Genomic DNA, 19,536 nt, shown 5'->3' with positions numbered 1-19,536 from the left:
AACAGAGAAAATGAGAGAAGGGAAGAACAGATGAGAAAATGTCCACAGAAGTTTGGTTTCTGGAAGACAGAGGGAGAGCGGTGCGGGGGTCAGCGGGGCTCCTGCAGGAAGAGGGCTGGTGGCACTGAACCGACTCAGTCCAGAGTCCCCACAGGCTCGGGACTTGGGGGCAGCAGATACATGAAGGATGGCGCTGAGAATGTGGGATTGGTGGCAAGTTTCTATGTGGAGTGGCTGGACCCTCAGGTCCCTGCTTTCACCTGTTTCTTCCAGGCTACTTCATCCCTTCCTCTAACCAGGAGGAGATGGGGAGTTGCAAGGGCAAGGTTGGGGCTCAGCATATCAGGCTGAGTGGAGAGAGCAGATGGGGGCCAAGTGGGAAACAGGGGGAGCAAGCAAAGGTCTGAACTCTGAACAGTGGGACCTGCAGCCAGGGTTGCCTGTAGGGTGTACAGGGCTGGCAACTTTTTTTTTTTTTTTTTTTGGTGGTGGTTTTGTCTATAGCAAATTAAGAACTTGAACTACATAAAATCAGCCTATCAGCTCTATTCTGGTGGCCCAATCTCATGTGATCCTATGATAAAAATATTGTGTTGGCCAATAGGATTCATCTGCTTGCTGGGCCACCCTTCTGGAACCAGGGCCTGGCCACTGGGCCCCAGGATGACTCCATAAATATGAATCCTGGAGCTCCTTGGGGCACTTGGTTAACCCCTTGCATGGAGGAGAGGGTCAGAGAGCACCTTGAAGGGGAGAAGCAGGCACTAGGACTCATGTGGGACCTGGTCTGGGCTTGGGGCATCTTACCTGGACCACACTGCTGCCCCTGCCAGTCCTGGGGGTACTATCTCTGGCCAGTCTTGGGGGAACTTGCAAGGGAAATTTGCAAAAAGACACCTCAAAGCATCGGTTTCCCATGAAGTGTGGGGCTTAGGTTAGGGGTCCTGCTTGCTTGAGTCTAAGGGCTGTTCTACCTGCAGCCTGCATCCCACCACAGACTCCTGGGATGCTGGTGGTCTCATACCACCCAGGTAGGACAGAGAAGACAATGAATAGTCTCAGAGGAAGGACCTCCAGATACTTACATTTGAGGGTCCTCAATGAAATGGCTGATCCTTCATCCAGTCTTCCTAGAGTTAAGCCCATCTCTCAAGGAAACCCTGACTACACACTCTGAGTCTCTGTTTCAGATACATACTTACTTTTTCTCTTTAATGTGAGCAGTCAGGGAACATCAGACATCAGAGGAAAGCCTCCAACACGAATGACAGGCGCCAAATAAAACAAACTTAAAAGAAAACAAAAAAGCAAAGAAGAGAGGAAACAGATCTAAATCAGAATATGGGGGAGAAAAATCTCTAAAATCCTCAGAGACGAGCTATTGCATTCATGACACAATTTCAGGGTGCAACGAAGCAAAAAGAAACAACCAAAGAATAAGAAAGAGGGCTTGGGAATTACAAATGTGCTAGCTGAAATAAAAAATTCAGTGGAAGGTTTGGGGGATAAAGTCAGTGAAATCAGCCAGGAAGTAGAACAAAAAGACAAGAGACGGAAAATAAAAGAGAAATGATAAGGCACTTATAGGGTCAAATCAGGCAGTCCAGCAGTTGACACATAGGGGTTCTAAAAAGAAAAAAGCAAAATGAGAGGAGAAGAAATTATCACAAAAATTCTAGGCAGCGATGTATTAGACTAGAAGAACCTGACACTCCAATCAAAAGCATCCTGATTGCCTAACACAATCAATGAAAGAAAATCCACATCAAGGCACATCTATTAAAAAGGTTCAGGGACTTCCCTGGTGGTGCAGTGGTTAAGAATCCACCTGCCAATGCAGGGCACATGGGTTCGATCCCTGGTCCAGGAAGATCCCACATGCTGCGGAGCAACTAGGCCCATGCACCACAACTACTGAGCCTGCGCTCTAGAGCCCATGAGCCACAACTACTGAAGCCTGCATGCCCTAGAGCCCGTGCGCCAAAACTACTGAGCCCACACGCTGCAACTACTGAAGCCGCGCGCCTAGAGCCTGTGCTCTGCCACAAGAGAAGCCACTGTAACGAGAAGCCCGCACACCACAATGAAGAGTAGCCCTCACTTGCCACAACTAGAGAAAGCCTGCGCGCAGCAACGAAGACCCAACGCAGCCAAAAAGGTTCAGAATTCAGTGATAAAGAGAAAAATTAGTGCCTTATGCAGAAGAATGAGAATCCAAGTGCAGTACTGGATGCTGGAAGACAAGATAGTAAAGTCTTGAAACTTCTGCAGGAAAAATTTTTTTTTTTTTTTGCCTTACGCGGGCCTCTCACTGTTGTGGCCTCTCCCGTTGTGGAGCACAGGCTCCAGACGCGCTGGCTCAGTGGCCATGGCTCACGGGCCTAGCCGCTCTGCGGCATGTGGGATCTTCCTGGACCGGGGCACGAACCCGCGTCCCCTGCATTGGCAGGCGGACTCTCAACCACTGCGCCACCAGGGAAGCCCAGGAAAATTATTTTTAATCAGATTCTATGCTTAGCTAGAAGTTACATGTGAAGGTAGCATATAGATATTTTCAGACAAGACTCTATATAGACGTATAGATTATATATAGATCTATCTATAGATATATATAGATAAATACATACATATATATATAAAAATATATATTCAGACAAGTGTCTCTCTGTGCATCCTTTTCTGAGAGGTGTTGTGAGCTATGTTGCTGCAAAATGAGGACGTGGACAAGAAAGAAAACATGGAACAAAGAAACAGGGACTTCAACTCACGGGAGGCTGAGAGGAGAGTCCTGAGAGGACAGACGGACAGGAGACCTAGATGGCAGCCAGCTGAGATGGGGAAGGAGAGGTGCATCTGGGGGGCAGGCGTCCCTTGGAAAAGATCACTGCTGTATTGCCTGTTATAAAAAAAAGCACTTGGTTAAACACAGAGAAAGATTTACTGCAGATCTTAGAGAAGTTTGGCAAAAATTCAACACTCTACTTCAAGATAAAGCAACTAGTAACTCAGGAAAGAAAATTATTCGAAAGAAAAAATCATCACACTGCCATGTTTTACTGAATTTCACATGCCATTAATTGTAAAATCTATGATTATTTTAAGAAGAAAGAAAAAAACTGTTGGCTATGAAAAAGGCAAGTAGTAAGTTGTAAGACATACATATTTTAGAGATATTAGAAAGTTAAAAAATGTAATTCTTAGAATTGGTGGAAATAGCACCCTATTTGGCGTGACAGTGAACTATATTTAGTTCTGCACCCATCTTTGATTTAACCACAAATTGTGATGTAAATCTATTGTGAGGGTAAAGGAGAGGAAAAGTATGGGTATGAACCTGTGTGGGAAATATAAGTGCTAAATACTCATGTACCAAAAAAGAAAGGTAGTAGTTAATGTCTAGAATTGATAAATCAAGAATTAGCAGCATTATTCAGACACGGATGTAACCACACGAAGGAAAGCTAAAATAATCGAGGATGGTGACCTCTGGGCAGTAGATGAGGGCGGGGTAGGTTGGGGTGAAGTGGATTGGAGAATTGATGTTTTTTTTACAACACGCCTTTTGGCATATAATGCATGATTGACATGTGTGTTCATGTTGCTTTGATTAAACAAAGGTAGAGGAAAATACACACACGGCCTTTTTGGAGCTTGAAAGCAGGATAATAATTGGAGATTTGGGGCCCCCAAACCTGCTCTCTCTCTGAAATATCTTCGCTGACAATAAGGTTAAGATATAATCATATCCTGTTTAACTGGCCCCCAGGAAGACCAGGGGCCCCTCCCCATGCCTCCCCTCCCCTCTTCCCCCAGAATGGAAGTGTGACCAAGGGTGGCCCAAAGTCCTCTTACTATTGCAGAAAGCTTTAGAGTCTACAAATCGTTCACATATTTCAGGCCATTTGATCCTTACCATGGGCTGATTGGGTGTAAGTATCACTGTTTCATGTGCGTAGAGACAGAGCCTGGAGGGGCACCACTGGCCCACCTCTTCCCGTGACAGCTCAGCCCTTCCCTGCCCGTGCCCTGTCACCGTCACCTAACGTCATTCTGTCCCCGTGGTATCTTAGAGGAAAGAGGAAGAGGAGAGGAAGCGAGGAGAAGAGCAGATTCGCCTCCAGGAAGAGCAGAGGGCGAAGGAACTCTACTGGACCCTGAAGCAGGCCCAGCTGCAGAGCCACCCCAGTGAGAAAGAGGAACGCGAGTGGGAAGAACAGCGTGAGTAGAGCTTGTCTCTTGGGGACTGGGGGGCCGGCCTGCCTTCTTCACCCACTCTCCTCCCACCTGTCTATTTGCTCAGTCATCATTCCAGTTCACTCAATCAGCCCAGAAGCCTTTGCCTGGGGTCAACCATGTGTGTGGTCCTGCTAAGGACCCAGGGGGTACGGGCTCCATCCTCAAGGAACTTACTTGCCTGTTGGGGAGGTTTCTTCTACTAAAGAATAAAACCCTACATTTACTGAGTTACCAATATTTTTCTGACTCTGTGCTAAGCCCTGGGGATCCAGAGATGAGGGATCACGGTCCTTATCTTGGGGGAAGTCACTGGCCAGACAGGAGATAGACACACAGGCTAAGGGCTTTGAGGGAAAATGCACACGTTCTGTTGGAGCACATGGTGGCTATCCTGGTGCTGTTCCAGTTGAGTTATGAAGTGAGGCTTGATGGCGGTGTAGGGGTAACAGACAAAGAAGCTGGAGAGGGCCCTTGGGAAGGAGTACCCAGAATATGACAAAGAAATGTGGTGTGCTTAGGAATTTAGAGGTGTATGGGGTGACTCTTAAACTTGGAGAGTGTCAGGGGTGGTAAGAAGTTAGGTGGGAAAGGAGGGTGGAGCCAGGTTTGCAGGGTGGTGTTTTAATATGTTCTTGAGATTTGCTTTAATCAGGTATGGTTAGACATTCAGACATGGAAATGACTGTCTTGCAGGAAGAAGCTTTTCCTCACAGATTCCTAGACATGGAGAGCATGGCATGCCGAGCAGGGCCACATGGGGAAGCACGAGGGTGAGTCAGGAGACAGAGGGAGCAAGGGGAAAAAGTGGGCAAGAGCCTTCACTGTGGTTTCTTTGGAAAAGGTAAGGTAGGGCAGGGTAAACAGGCTTAGGATTGGCTAGTATGAATAATTTCAGCAGGCTCTGGGGTCCAGGGGCTGCCTCTAGTTCTCTGATACCTGGCCCTGGGGTGATTACGGCAGATGGATAGATTGTGGAGTGTAAGAACTAGATAAAAGAGATGGTTGGAAGGTGGGCTTTGCATTGGTTAGTTTGCATTTGAAAGGCACACTTGCCGGTGAGTCCTCTACTAGAATTGGCTAGCTCTTGGAGGCGCAGTCTCTGAAGGATCGGCAAGGCCCCAGATGTCAAAACTTCGAAAAATACAGAAAATAAAAAGGCATGATTAATATGGGTGGACACTGGAAGCTTCTAAAGGTGAGTGACATGCTTCAGGCTGGGTTTGGGAGTGAGAGGACCTCGGGCCACAGCAGGGAGAGCAGAGATGTGAGGTGCTTTCTGCTGGCCAGCATTCTGGTCCTCAGCACTTCTTAGTCACCTGCCAGATTCATTAAACAGACTTAAGAAAATTGAGATGTCATTCACGTACCATAAAATGCATCCTTTAAAAGTGCTCAATCCAGTGGTTTCTAGTAGACTCACAGAGTTGTGCAACCATCACCACTGTCTAATTCTAGAATATTTTCATCACCAGAGAAGGAAACTCTGCGCACTGGCTGTTACTTCCCCCCGCCCCCACACCCCTGGAAACCATTAATCTAATTTCTGTCCCTGTGGATTTGCCCGTGATGGACGTTTCATATAATAGAATCATACATTATGTGACCTTTTGTGTCTGACTTCTTTCATTTAGCACGTTTTCAAGGTCCATCCACATTGTAGCATGGATCAGTCATTCATTCTTTTTTATGACTGAATAAGATTCTAATGTGTGCATACACCACATTTCTGTTTATCCATTTATCAGTTGATGGACATTTGGGTTGTTTCCACTTTTTGGCTATTATAGGTGATGTTGCTCTGAGTATTTGTGTATGTTTTTGTGTGAACATATATTTTCATTTCTCTTGGATATATATCCAGGAGTGGAATTTCTGGGTCATAGGATAACTCTATGTGCAACATTTTGAGAAACTGTCATACTGTTTTCCAAAGTGACTGTACCATTTTACATTTCTGCAAGCAATGTGTGAGTGTTCCAAGTTCTTCATATCCTTGTCAGCACTTGTTTTTCGTGGTGTTTTGCTTTATAGCCATCCTAATGGGTAGGAAGTGCTACCTCATCGTGACTTTGATTTGCAGCTACCTAACGACTGCCACAAAAATACTGAGGATCATAAGAAAATATTATGAACAATTATATTCCAACAAATTAGATAACCTAGAAGAAATGAATAACTTTCTAGAAACATACAACCTACCAAAACCGAATCATGAAGAAATAGAAAATCTGAACCGTCCAGTTACTAATAAGAATATTGAATCATAAAGTTATATACGGGTATTCAACGTCACAGGGGTCGGTGCCGCTGACCCCGCATTATTCATGGGTCAACTGTATTTCTTTTGACATTATAGAGGTAAGCTTTTTTGTAAAGTCTCTTTGCTTCTACTGAGAGTTTTGAGGAAAACTGGAAGGAAAAATTAATATCAGTCCCCAAATAGAAGATACCATGCCTGTTCAAAAGCAGGTTTTTCTACACAGCAGGAACCAGGAGATAACTGTGGGTGGCAGCATTGGTGTAGAGGTGTCCTTTCTTCATGAATGAAATTACTTGCCAGGTTTAGGTGCTGCAAGGCATCGATTGGCTCCCTGTTTTGGTATGAACTCATGGCATACTGTAGCGTTTGGGAGTTCAGCGGCCTGCCGATCTCTCAAAGGATGACCGTGACGTCTACTATTGGAAAGGTCAAGCAACATTTTGATTTTGATCTTGAATGTCCAGTCTCATGGGTTGGAATTTGGCCGATTGGAATTAGGCATATACGGTTTTGGTTTTTGCATGGGAATTCTTGTAATGCTTATAAATGAAAATGAAATCATTCAACCATCTTAAGTCAGACAAAAATAATAATAATAAAAGAAACATACTGGCCTTGGAAAAAAACAAAAAAAGAATGTTGAATCAGTCATAAAAAATCTGCCAACAGAGAAAAGTCCAGGAGCAGATGGCTTCACTGATGAATTCTACTGAACATTTAAAAAAGAATTAATACAAGTCTTTCTCAAAATATTCCAAAAAATTGAAGAGGAGGGAACACTTCCAAACTCATTTTAGGAGGCCAGCATCATCTCATACCAAAGCCAGATAGAGACAATACAAGCAAAGAAAATTACAAGCCAGTACCCTTGATAAACATAGATGCAAGAATCCTGTAATATTTTGCTACAGAATATTTGTACATTTGGAAAGGCCTTCTGGAGGAAATGGCATTTGGTTTGGGAAATGTGGGGATGTAAATAAGGCGGGCAAGGGCATTGCAGCTGAGGGAACAGTTCTGAGCAAAAGCAAGGTCATAACGTGCATAGAACACGACACATGCTTTGATGTGGTTGCAGCCTGGGGTTCATGGTGGGTAATGATGGAAATGAGGCCAGAAAGATAAGATGGGCAAGAGCGAACGAAGAATTCATTTGTTTAAATTTGGAATGGATGAAGAGATGGGTGAAAAAAGAAGGCAGGACAAAATTTATACTGAAAAAAATAGTGAACGATCACAGAGTGAAGTCACACGAGGCTACTGTGGTCTGGGGAAGGAGCAATGGGCTGGGAGCCCGGTCCTAGCTCTGCCACTTCCTGGTGTGTGACCTCGAGCAAGTTCTCGCTCTGCTCCGTTTCTCAGTTTCTTCATTTGTGAGCTGAGGGTAATCACAGAGAGCTGAGGGTGAAATGAGAGGGAGGAAGCACAGGTGCTCTCTAAGTTGTGAAGGGCTGTCACTCACGAAGTGTCCCTCTTTTTTGTAGCTACACAATGAGATGGAAAGTTATGGGCTGGGCTGGTGTTTCATTGGTGATGGAGGATGGAAATCATTTGGCCCCAGTGCTGCCTGATTGCTAATTAATGTACTGTGTGGCAACCGAAAATGGAAAAACCTACCCTGAACAGAGAAAAGATGTGATCATTCAGGCCCATGATTTGGGTTCCTCATTTTATGCTTTCTTAAAGAATGATGAGCTAAACCCTGGAGGCTGTCATTCAAATCCAGCAAAGCCATTCTGCACTCAATTAACTTAATATGAAAGATATAGTGGGCCATTAATCTACTGGGAGCAGCAGTTTTCGATAAAACACCTAAATTAAATTCTCCAAGTTAGAAAAAAAGGGAATTGTTCCCTTTAATATCACTTGAATACAGAGTTAGTTATTCAGTTCAAACAGCGGAGCAGGCTCTGGCTTCTGAGAAGCTCTGAATATATCAGGCAGAAATTCACTTAATAATTTCTCAACTGTGAATTTGGAAGAGTGCGAGTTAGATAACCTTTAGTCATCCAGAGATTCAGAGATGAGCCGGCCTGACTTGGTTAACGGTATCATTTACAAAAATTGGAGCTGTGTGACTGTTCACTCCTCCCCTCCCTCTTTGAGCTGTGTGATCCCGGTTGTGGGCCCCCCCTACCCATAACTAGCACTCTAGTGTCGCACGCCTTGTGGGGTTTCGGTCAGAGCTGAGAAAATATGTGCTCGGGCCCAGTAGGGAGTCCAGTTATGCTGGTTCTGTTCTCTTCGCTCATAAAAGGGCATGTGCTCTGGAGTCTGGGTTTAAAGTCAGTGATTCTAAAATGCTGTGCGCTTGACACAGGCAGAGCTTGAAGGGGCCTGTGGAGATGGGGTGTGGGTCTGCCGACGGGGTGGGCAGAGAAGAGTTTTGGGCTTGAAGGAAAGCTGAAGGATGGCACGGAAGGATTTTTTTTCTCTCTGCTGACGGGATGGGAAATTGTGTAGTTGCTCCTTGGACGTAAGTTTGAACTGATCCCCAAACTCCAGGTGCCATGTATTTTTGGCTTTACAGCTCAGAATGATGCCAGCGTGAGTCCCCACATGCCTGATTCATGTCCTGCTCCCCTCTTGAACTACTCAGGAATCCCTGGGCGCTTTATATTGTCCCCGAAGTGAAGTCTTTCGGAGCTTCACGCTGGCATGGGGAGCGCTCTGGTCTTAAGGAACCCCTGAAGTTCCTCCTGGTGGCCACAGGGGGCCACTGTTGGCAGCAATCAGGATTGCAAGCAGAACAAGGATGGTTGACAGGTGATCTCAGAAGCCTCGGGGTGCAGGTAGAGACAGCCCCTTACTTTGGCCTTGTTTAGCTGTTGGTGAGCCTCACTGGGTTTCCCCGAGGCTCATCAGAGCTCACTGTCTTGGCACCAAACACGTCCTCTCCCCAGGTGACGGCTGCTCCGGCAGGTTGAGTCACCAGAGGCCTGTATGTATATCCTTCAGCATCCGGACCACCTGTTTCCCTTCTCCCAGGGCTCAGGAAACGTACCCTTCTCACGAACTTTCATTTTTCCCATTTCCCTGACAAGAGCTCCTGACTCTACCCAGCCCCCATTCTTACACCACTTCCCCACCTTTTGTGCCTTAATGGGGCTGGACCCATCCTAAAGGTGGTATTCCAGTCCCCTTATCTCACAGTCAACATGATCATAACAACAACAATAGATAATATTTAATGAACCTCCTCCATTTGCCCGGAACTGTCCAAGCCCCATCTATGTACAATCTCATTGATGTCTCAAAGTAACCCTACGAGGCCCTCATTTTACAGATGAGGAAATAAAGTGTAGGTATAGTAATTCAAGTTGTCCAAGGTTCCCATGAAGCAGAAAATGGAGCAGAATTTAAACACATCTACACACATACACAATTTAAATCTTTATTGGTGCCTTTTCCTGTATATAGGATTAGTCACTAATTTTCAGAGACATTGTGCTATTCACCCAAGGGGTTACTACAAATTGATGTTGCTTTGAAGCGTTTGGTTTCTCGGCAGGCTGTAACTGGCTCATCTGAATTCTATTCAGCACTGAGTCTTTTCGATCTGGGCAGAGGTAGGGAGAACCATGGGCAAGTGCTCTAGAGACGGGTCTCATGATGAGCAACAGTTAATGATCTTCCAGAACCTTGTGGCCCCTGGACCTTCCCCCCTGAATCCCATAGGCACCTCTCACTCCACACATCCAAACTCCATCCTCCTCTTCCCCCACCTGCCTCATCACCTGACTGTCAGAGGCAGAAACTTGGCTGTCATTCCGGTCTCTCTTTTTGCTCACTGCCAATCCCCAAACCACCAAGTTGTAAAGATCTGACCTCCTCAATATTCTCTGAATTCACTCCCCTCCTTCCCATTGTCCTGACATTAACCCCATTGCTCTTTGCCTAGGTTTCTGGTTTCCAAGCCTCTATTCTTGTTCCTGTCAGATTCATTTCCAACACCATAGCCAAGTCAGTCTTTGAAAAGTGCAAACGGGCATCCTGCTCTCCTGCTTAAAGCCTTTCAGTGGCGTCCATCACCCTTTGGTAAAGCACTAAAATTAATTAGCCGGTATTTATTGGTCTCCTAAATGGCCTTTTCTGTTTCTGCATCTTCACCTCTTGTCCCCTCCCCACAGGAGCTTCCCCCCAGCCATTCTAAGAGGGATGCTCCAACTCCCGCTTGCCTCTGGGCCTCTGCCCCTGAGCTTCCTCTGCCTAGGAGAGCCTCTCCTTGGCCTCTCTTTGTTGAATCCTGTGTGTCCACCAGGCATCAGCTTAGATGTCCTTCTCCAGAGGATTTCTCTGCCTGGATGAGGTGTCCCCTCTCTGGGGCCCCGCGGCACCCTGTGCACACCCCACACAGCTCCATTCACCATTTGCTGGCATGTTTCCTCTCCCAGGCAGTAAGCTCTCCAAGGGCGTGGACTGTGTCTTGCTGGTTGCTCTATCCACATCCCCTAGCCAGGCAGCCAGCTGATACGGTGGAAAAAAGCACTGATTCCGTAAGACGCTACACTGCCATCTACCAGGAAATTGTCACATCTGTACATATCAATGATGGTCATGGGCGACAGCGCCCCCTGGAGTTGTGCAATGCACAGCTCGGGCCTGCACGGCATGGAGCTGGCACAGGGAGGCACTATACACACGTGCTGAATAAGTGTGTTTTTAGTGCCCGAATGTGTTATTTAAAGTGTTAAAAACCCTGCCTCTTGCAATGACTAGCCTGGCCACATCTCTGGAGCTATGCAACTGCTCCCAGAGATGCTGCCAAGAGGAAACCCAACTCCTGCTGTTTCTCTTCAGCATTGGAGAACTGAGCAGGAGCCTGGGGCACAGGCAAGGACGTGATTCCAGAGCAGCCTGGCCGTTCTGGCAGCCCTTGGACGAAGCAGGGGGTGGTCTCTATTTTCCATGGAGGGAAAACTAAGACCCAGAGAGATGAAAACTTGTCCTGGGCTAGATAGAGAGTTAGGAGCAAAGTAAAGCAGAATGCTCAGCTGTCTCCCCACCCCCGAGCCTGGGACAGCTGAAACTCCCACTCTGGCATGGGTGTGGCTGGACTCCCCAGACTGTGGGACTTGGTTTCTTTTGCGCAGCAGGGCTGCAGGCCAGGCAGTCCTGGAGGGTGGTGTCTTAGCTCTGGGAGGTGGTCCCACGCTGGGCAGATGTGGGTGCATCCTCGTGCTAGGAGAGCAGAGATGGAAGGGATCTTTCCCCCTGATCTGCAGGTGAGAGAACGGAGGGATGGCAGCAGGGACACAGCTGGGGACATTTCTAGCTAATGGTGACACCCTGCTGTGCTCTGGCCTCTTCATTCTCAGCCTGGTGCTCCCCAAGCCAGAATGTCCTTTTGTTTTTTTCATTTTAATTGTGGTAGGGGACTTCCCTGGTGGTCCAGTGGTTGAGATTCCGTGCTCCCAATGCAGGGGCGCAGGTTTGATCCCTGGTCAGGGAACTAAGATCCCGCATCCTGTACGGCACGGCCCTCCCCCCACCCCAAAAAAGTAAAAAAAACCAAATAAATTGTGGTAAAATATACAACTTAAAATTAACCATTTTTAGGTGTGTAGTTCAGTGGCATTCATAGTGTTGTGCTACCATGACCACCACCCACCTCCAACGTTGGTTATCTTCCCACACTGAAACTCTGTCCCCACTAAACTAAAACTCATTTCACCCTTCCTGTAGCCCCTGGCAGCCGCCACTTTCTACTCTGTGAATTTAACTACTCTAAGTGCAATAAGTGGAGTGTAAGTGAAATCATACAACGTTTGTCCTTTTGTGGCTGGCTTATTCACTTAGCATAATGTCTTTAAGATTCATCCATGTTGTAGCATGTGTCAGAATTTCCTCCCTTTTTGAAGGCTGGATACTGTTACTTGTATGTGTATCCTATATTTTCTTTATTTATCCATCGATGGACATTTGGGTTATTTCCACCTTTTGGCTATTGTTAATCATGCTGTTATGAACATGGCTGTACAAATATTTGTTTGAATTCCTGCTTTCAATTCTTTTGGGTATATATCCAGAATTGGCATTGCTGGATCATATGGTAATTGTATGTTTAATTTTTTATGGAATTGCTGTACTATTTTCCACAGCAGCTGCACCATTTCACATTCCCACCAACAATGCATAAGGGTTCCAATTTCTCCATGTCCTTGCCAATACTTGCTATTTTCATCTTTTTTTATATTTAAAAATTAAAAAAATAATAGCTATCCAAATAGGTGTGAAGAGGAATCTTATTGTGGTTGGTCCATTTTTTCAGTCTCTAAATTCAGCTTTTCTTCTGGTCCTCAGTGTTTTCATGCTGCTCAGCTGCCTTTATGTATTTCTGAGAGATGAGATGGAGAAAGGAGACCCTGGAACCTACCTTAGAAGTGGAGATGGCCATGGCCTCCCTTTGTTCTGCATGCAGTGCAGGCCCTGGGAACTTGGGCCGTGGGAGGAAGCCGGTGACTCGGTTGGGGCCCTCGTCTCTGCAGTGCGCCCTCCGGGGACAAGGACTGTCCGATACCTGCTGCTTCAGGGCACAGATGCTTATGGTTGTTTTCAATGGGATAGAAGAAAAAACTTCAGATTCTGGCTGAGGGTTTCCATGGCAGTCATATGATACAGTTCGAATCTATCCCGGATTCAGAGAAGGAACAGAAGGAACCTTTTAAGATTTCAAAGCTGAATTTAGGGTAAGCTGGGAGTACCTGGCAGTCCAGTGGTTAGGACTCGGCACTTTCACTGCTGTGGCCCCGGGTTCAATCCCTGGTCGGGGAACTAAGATCTCGCACTGCTTGTAAACAGACCCAGATTTCATGTGACCGAGCATCAAGGGTGCCCCCTCCTTGACTGGCCAAGAATTGTTTATGACTACATTTTGAACATGGGAATGCCAGGGCTAATGAAAATAAAAGTTTTAGCTAACGCTTATCATGGTGCTTAAAATGTACCTGACACAGGTCTAAGTGGTTTATATTATTAGCTCTCTTAACAACTCATAACAACTTTATGAGGTAGGGACTCTTATTATGTCCATTTTACTTTTGAGGAAACGGAGGCCCAGGGTGATTAAGTAACTTGTCCAGTGTCACACAGCTGGTAAATGAAGTTGAGATCTGAACCCAGGCAGCTAGGTTCCAGAATCAGGCTTTGGGAAATTTGAAGAAAGGATCAAGTTCAGAGGCCTGATTTAGTAAGACATTGCTTTAAAAAAAGTACTTCATAGTTTATAGAATTTTATGTTTCATTGAATCTTCATAGTAACTCAGTGTGGCAGACATTCATGTCATTCTCATTTTGACAGAGGTGTAAAGTGAAGCCTAGAGGCATAGAGCTTTCTTAAGAAAGCTGGCATGGGGTGTTGGTGAGGATGGGAGAAGAGGGAACCCTGTGCACTGTTGGTGGGAATATCAAATGGTGCAGCCGCTATGGCGAACAGTATGGAGGTTCCTCAAAAAATTAAAAATAAAGCTACCATATGACCCAGCAATCCCCCTTCTGGGTATATTTCCAAAGGAAATGAAATCAGGCTATTAAAGAGATATCTGTACTCCCGTGTTTATTGCAACATTATTCACAACAGCCAAGCTATAGAAATAACATGAACATCTGTCAACGGATGATTGGATAAAGACCACGGGAATGAAGGAAATCCTGCCGTTTGCAACAACAGACATGGACCTTCAGGGCATTATGCTAACTGAAAAAAGTCAGAGAAAAATACTACACGGTATCACCTATATGTGAAATCTAAAAAGGCCGAACTTGTGGAAACAGAGAGTAGAATGGTGGCTACCAGGGGCCGGGGGTGGCGGGGTATGAAGGGGGAGGTGGGGGGAGTTAGGGAGATGTTGGTCAAAGGGTACAAACTTGCAGTTAGAAGATGAATAAATTCTGGGGATCTAATGCACAGCCTAGGGATTACAGTCAACAATACGTTATATGCTTCAAAGTTGCCGAGACTAGATCTTTTTTTTTTTTTTGCGGTACGCGGGCCTCTCACTGTTGTGGCCTTTCCCGTTGCGGAGCACAGGCTCCGGACGCGCAGGCTCAGCGGCCATGGCTCACGGGCCCAGCCGCTCCGCGGCATGTGGGATCTTCCCGGACCGGGACACAAACCCGTGTCCCCTGCATCGGCAGGCGGACTCTCAACCACTGCGCCACCAGAGAAGCCCCGAGACTAGATCTTAAATGTTCTCACCACACAAAATTAACTATGGAACCTGACGGAGGTGTTAGCTAATGCTATGGTGGTAATCATTTTGTAATATTTTAAGTGTATCACATCAGCACATAGTACACCTTAAGCTTACATATGTCAATTATGTCTCAAAAAAAGAACACGAGAAAAGAAAAGGACCCAAGAGAGCCCTCTCGGAGCTGCCGTTAACCTGTCTGACTCCACATCAGCCCCTGGGCGGCAGGGCTGGCTTCCTGTTGCAGCCTCAGCTGCATCCTCACCTCCAAGTGCCCTCCAGGCCTCTGCCTGGGCATCACGGTTGGTCTGAGTCGGTGGACACAGCTGCACAGGGGAGAGTTCGCAGAATGGTGGGGAGCTTGGTGGCGCCTGAACACAGAGTGTGGGCAGGAGCTCAGAGGCCCACTGGGCTGGGAAAGAAAGTGGGGCGGGCAGGATGCTCCTTAGGGGCCAAGGGGTTTGCCCTTTGTCCTGTGTGCGTTGGGAGCCACTGAAGGCTTCTGAGGCAGACAGTGGCAAAACTAGAGCTGGCTTTTAGGAGGCTGGGTTTAGTCCCTCTGTGACCCACAGCTTGTGCACTCTCCTAGCCAAGTTCCAAAAATCTGTCTTCGTAGTTTGCATGTGACTTCCTTCTGTCACTGAGTGTGACTGTCTCTCGGGCTGTCAACACTCAAAGGTCACTGGCCCTTAGAGGGCACAAGCTTCTATGTTTAGTTTGTAGTCTAGTGACCGCAAAGCCTGTGCTGGGAAACCTGGCCTTGTTTGAGCCTGTGGTAGCAGGCACTATGGTGTTCTTAGTACCTAGAGTGGAAATATAGGGTTTTTTTCCCCCTGGGGTGGATTCCTCCTTCTTTTTCTGGAAGAACTCCTATTGACCTTTCCAGACCCAGTGGAATGCTCCATCTCCTTTGGTGGCTCCTGGCTTCCTCATAGAATGTGAGTGCTACCGCCCCTAAACTCTGACAGTACTTGATCAGTCCCTGTTCTCTTTGTGCTAGAGATATTTATTTGTCTGATTTTCCCAGCTAGGCTCTGAGTGCCTTGAGGGAAGCGTCTGGTCTTTGCTGTCTCTATATCCAGTTCAGGGCCTGGCAGAGTTAAGTACTTAATTGGGCACAGTCGTCCAAGCATATTATCACCTGCTGACTGATACATATGTATTCTAGGCACTAGAATGCATCAGTGAATAGACCAAAGAAAATTCCCCTCCTGCCCTGGAGCTCTCAGCTTATTAGCTCCTCTGCATGTGACTTCCACATCCATAAATACCTTCTGAGGGACAGACTTCCCGCTGCCTTCCTCAGATCTGGGGGATGTTGTTTCGAGGGTGGACTTTGACAACTTGAGAAGGAGAAGCGCTTTCTTTCAGCATGAGGGCCATGTGCCTTGTATCCTCCAAATGCTAACAGAACACAGTTCTCTGACTGGTAGGTTGTAGGTGCTCGCTGCACAGGTATTGGATGGAGATTGGAGTAGAATTAGACTGTGGGTAAGATTTTACTCCCGGGGGGAGGGGGACCTGCTTGGGCCAGGGCAATCCCAGGTCTTGCACAACGAGAAGGACACGGCCAGCTCCACGAGTTCTCTACAAAAGGATTGGATTTTAGAGGCAGACAGGGGCCTGACACGATGCAATCAGACTACAAAATAATTGGTTTTAATTCTAGACCGTACCTGCAGCAGGTTTTGTCCCCTCTCTCGGCACTTTCCCAGCCCCAGGACTCCCTTTTGAGTTTTAGAAGCAGCAACTTGCAGATGTCCACACTGCCTTGAGGAACATGAAAAGACAGAGGCCAGGGAGAGGGGCCTTGTGGCATTCTGGAACCTGTGGCGTGACACAGCTGTCAAAGGATCCCCTCCTTTCCCTCCAACACACTCACCCACCAGCTGTCAAGGCCACAGGAAACCAAAGAGAAAGGGCACTGTAACTGGGACTCCAGAGTTTCCAGCAACTCATCCTGTGGTAGCAGACAGGGTGGTTCCCGGCCAGGCTTGGCCACTGACCCAGCTGGGCAAGTCAGCGTCCTTCCTTGGAAAGCAGTTTCCACGTGAATAACATGAGGAGGTTGGATGGGATGGTCTTAAATGCTCTTGTGGCTTTTTGTAGGAAAGAGCAGGGGCTCTGGTGTCAGATACACCTGATTTTAAAATGAAAGGAAGCTTGAGAGGTGGGGTAGAGTGGCGTAGAGAGCTGCATGGATTTCAGAGCCAGACACACCTGGGTTCCGACCCTGGCTCTGCCCCTTATTAGCTGTTTAACTTCAGACAAGTTGCTTAACCTCCCGGAGGCTGGGTTTCTGTGGAAACATAGTGATGTGCCCTCCTCCCTTGGTGGCTGGAGGAAGCGTCTATAATGCGATATTGCAGGGAGGGCCCGGAGCTCAGGGCTTGGCACAGAGAAAGCTGTAATCAGCATGGGTGGTGGCAGTGGTATTTGAGATGCTAACCACTTCAAGGTGGACAGGTGTCCTTGAGGCAGGGCACAGGGTTTGAGAAGCTGCTCTGAGCAGGGCACTCCAGGAAGAACTACACATGGAGGTGTAAATTTCCATCCAAAAGTTGCTTGCTCATTCTGGAACAGGGCCACAGGAACAGCTGGACCACCCCAAACTGTCATGAGTGTCTTTATCCCACAGGGACAGGCTAACCCAGGGCTGCTGGCTCAGGTTGGGCCCGCCATTGCCGGGTGCCAAGCCTCCACGCAGCACACGTGGGTGCATCCGGATGAATCCTGGGATTCTGGGTGAGTCCCAGGGCTCCTGGCCATGTACTGGCTTGCTCAGTGCGTGGCCTGGGCTGCAGGTCTGGGTGAACACGCTCTCTATTCCTTTCCAGTGCGTCGGTCCAAGGCGGCTGATGAGGAGAGAAGGCGCCGAGCCCAGCGCGCCCGGGACGAGTACCGGCGCCACTCCCTCCGCGCCATCCAGAAGGGCACGGTCGCTGGCCTCAGCTCCAGGTTCCGAGAGCTCGGCCAGAGCCACGAGCAGGAGGCGAGACTCTACCACCACCTCCTGGGCCCGGGGCCGCCTTCACCCCTGGCCGTGCCTGGCAGGTGAGTCGCGGACCTCGCATCCCGCATCCGCATGCGCGGTGTGTCTGGGGGAGGGCCTCCGGCTGGGGCGTAGGGCACCAGAGATCCGGTCCGGCTCTGCCTCCGACTTGCTGTTTAATTTGGGGCTAGTCATCTCCCCTCTGTTGGCCTCAGTGCCCTAGTCTGTGTAATGGGGCAGGAGTTGGGGAGAGGAGTCGGGGTTGGAGATTTCTACCAACTCTGGAGTTCTGGGGGGCTTCACCTCTTTGGGGTCTAGGATTCCTTTGAGAATCTAAAGAAAGCTGTGTACCCTCTTCTCTGCGAAATGCACATATGTAAATACCCCAAAACGTTTGCATATAATTTCAAGCTCTAAAAGATCCGTAGACCCCAGGTTAAGAACTCGTAATGTAAGACCTCAAATGGGTTAAATGTGGCCCAGCAGCCTGGAACCAGAACTCGCTGCTGCTTTTTGTAACCACAGGTGATGCTGGTGCATCCCGGGTTCTGATAGCCGGTTGCAGATGAACGCAGTTGAGTGCAGGAGGGTCCTTACACGCTGGGCTGATGAGTGGTTTGGCAAGGGCGCTCAGGTGACTGACTGCCCATGATTGCTGGGACGGAGGATCAAGAGGTTGCCTGGAGCCTCTCGACCTGCCGCCTGTGCCCACCTCAGGCCAGCCCTAAGGTTGGTTCCCCTCCTCATTATTGCTGATTGTCTGCTGCCCGAGGGAGGGCTCAGAGGCTGGATGGTGAGTGCCTGCTGCTCCCTGAACCACAATAAACCTGCAGAAGAGTCCATTCAGCCCCAGATGACAGAGGGTTGTCTGGGTTTTGCTTTGATTGGGATCTAGGATTATTCATAAAAACCCCTCCCTCTCCCTGCAGCCTAGGGAGAACTGACATCTGCATTCCTTCCTTCCTTCCCTCCCTTCCTTTCCTCCTTCCTTGTCATTTATATGATTCACAAACCAGAAAGTTTAAAAAGATACATGGAGGAAAGGCTGACTCCCATCCTTGCCGTCCATCTACTCAGTTCCCTCTTCCCCGCACAGGGAACCACTGTTCTTAGTTTATGTGTCCTCCCAGTTCCTTTTTGCAACTGCCAAGGTGAAAAGTTGTATCTCCTTCTTTTTTTTTTTTTTTTTGCATAAAAGTTTGCCTATCATACACATGGTTCTGCATCTTGATTTTTTTTCCATTTAACTATAAATTTTGGAGGTCTTTACATATCGATTCTTACCTGATTATTTTTATTTAGTTTTCTTTTTACAGCTGCATAGTATTCCACTGCCTGGCTGTGCTCTAATTTATTTTTCAAAACCTCTATTAATGGGCATTGGTGTTGTTTGAAATCTTTGGTTATTACCAACAGTGCCCTTAATGAGTAACCTTGTAGACACGCAACTATTATCTACAAGAGAGATTCCCAAAAGTGGGGCCACTGGGTTAGGGGCTACATGCACTTATAGTATTGATAATTCTCATCAACTTGCCCTCCACAGGGGTGGTACCAATGAACACTCTCATCCTTTAGCCTTGCCAGCAGTGCGTTGTCAGATTTTTGTTTTGTATGAGACATAATATCTCAGTGAAAATTTAAATTTGCATTTCTGTTTATGTGTGAGATGAAGTATTTTGTATATGTTTAAGGGCCTTTGGTATTTCTCTATCTGTCTATTCATTTCCCTTCCTGCCTCTTCATTGTGTTATTGGTCTTTTCGCCATCTGTTTCTAGGAACTCCTTAAGTATTAGGGAAAATATTAGGGATGCTTTTCTTTGTGATAAACATTTTTTCCCCTCAATTTGTCATT

At 47.3% G+C, this 19,536-nt stretch overlaps 1 protein-coding gene across 10 annotated transcripts in view; it reads left to right on the top strand.

The window, feature by feature from the left end:
• The window catches only part of SH2D4B (SH2 domain containing 4B), a 97,642-nt gene that overhangs the window by 51,928 nt on the left and 26,178 nt on the right, over positions 1 to 19,536 (top strand). For 5 of the 10 annotated variants that reach the window (XR_012326551.1, XR_012326549.1, XR_012326552.1 and 2 more), the window contains exons 4-6: positions 4,071 to 4,218; positions 4,930 to 5,006; positions 17,526 to 17,742. Coding sequence is in view for 5 of the 10 variants with exons in the window: in XM_073793389.1 (XP_073649490.1) it covers positions 4,071 to 4,218; positions 4,930 to 5,006; positions 17,526 to 17,742 (442 nt within the window). In the remaining 5 variants the exon portion in view is untranslated. The remainder of the gene's footprint in view (positions 1 to 4,070; positions 4,219 to 4,929; positions 5,007 to 17,525; positions 17,743 to 19,536) is intronic. The other 5 variants (XR_002174502.3, XM_019925768.3, XM_019925764.3 and 2 more) reach the window with 1 other exon arrangement.

This window comes from Tursiops truncatus, chromosome 16 (genome assembly GCF_011762595.2).
Source record: "Tursiops truncatus isolate mTurTru1 chromosome 16, mTurTru1.mat.Y, whole genome shotgun sequence".
NCBI classification, from domain to species: Eukaryota; Metazoa; Chordata; class Mammalia; order Artiodactyla; family Delphinidae; genus Tursiops; species Tursiops truncatus.
The sequence above is the reverse complement of the archived record's forward strand: the minus strand, read 5'-3'. Positions and strand labels throughout refer to the sequence as shown.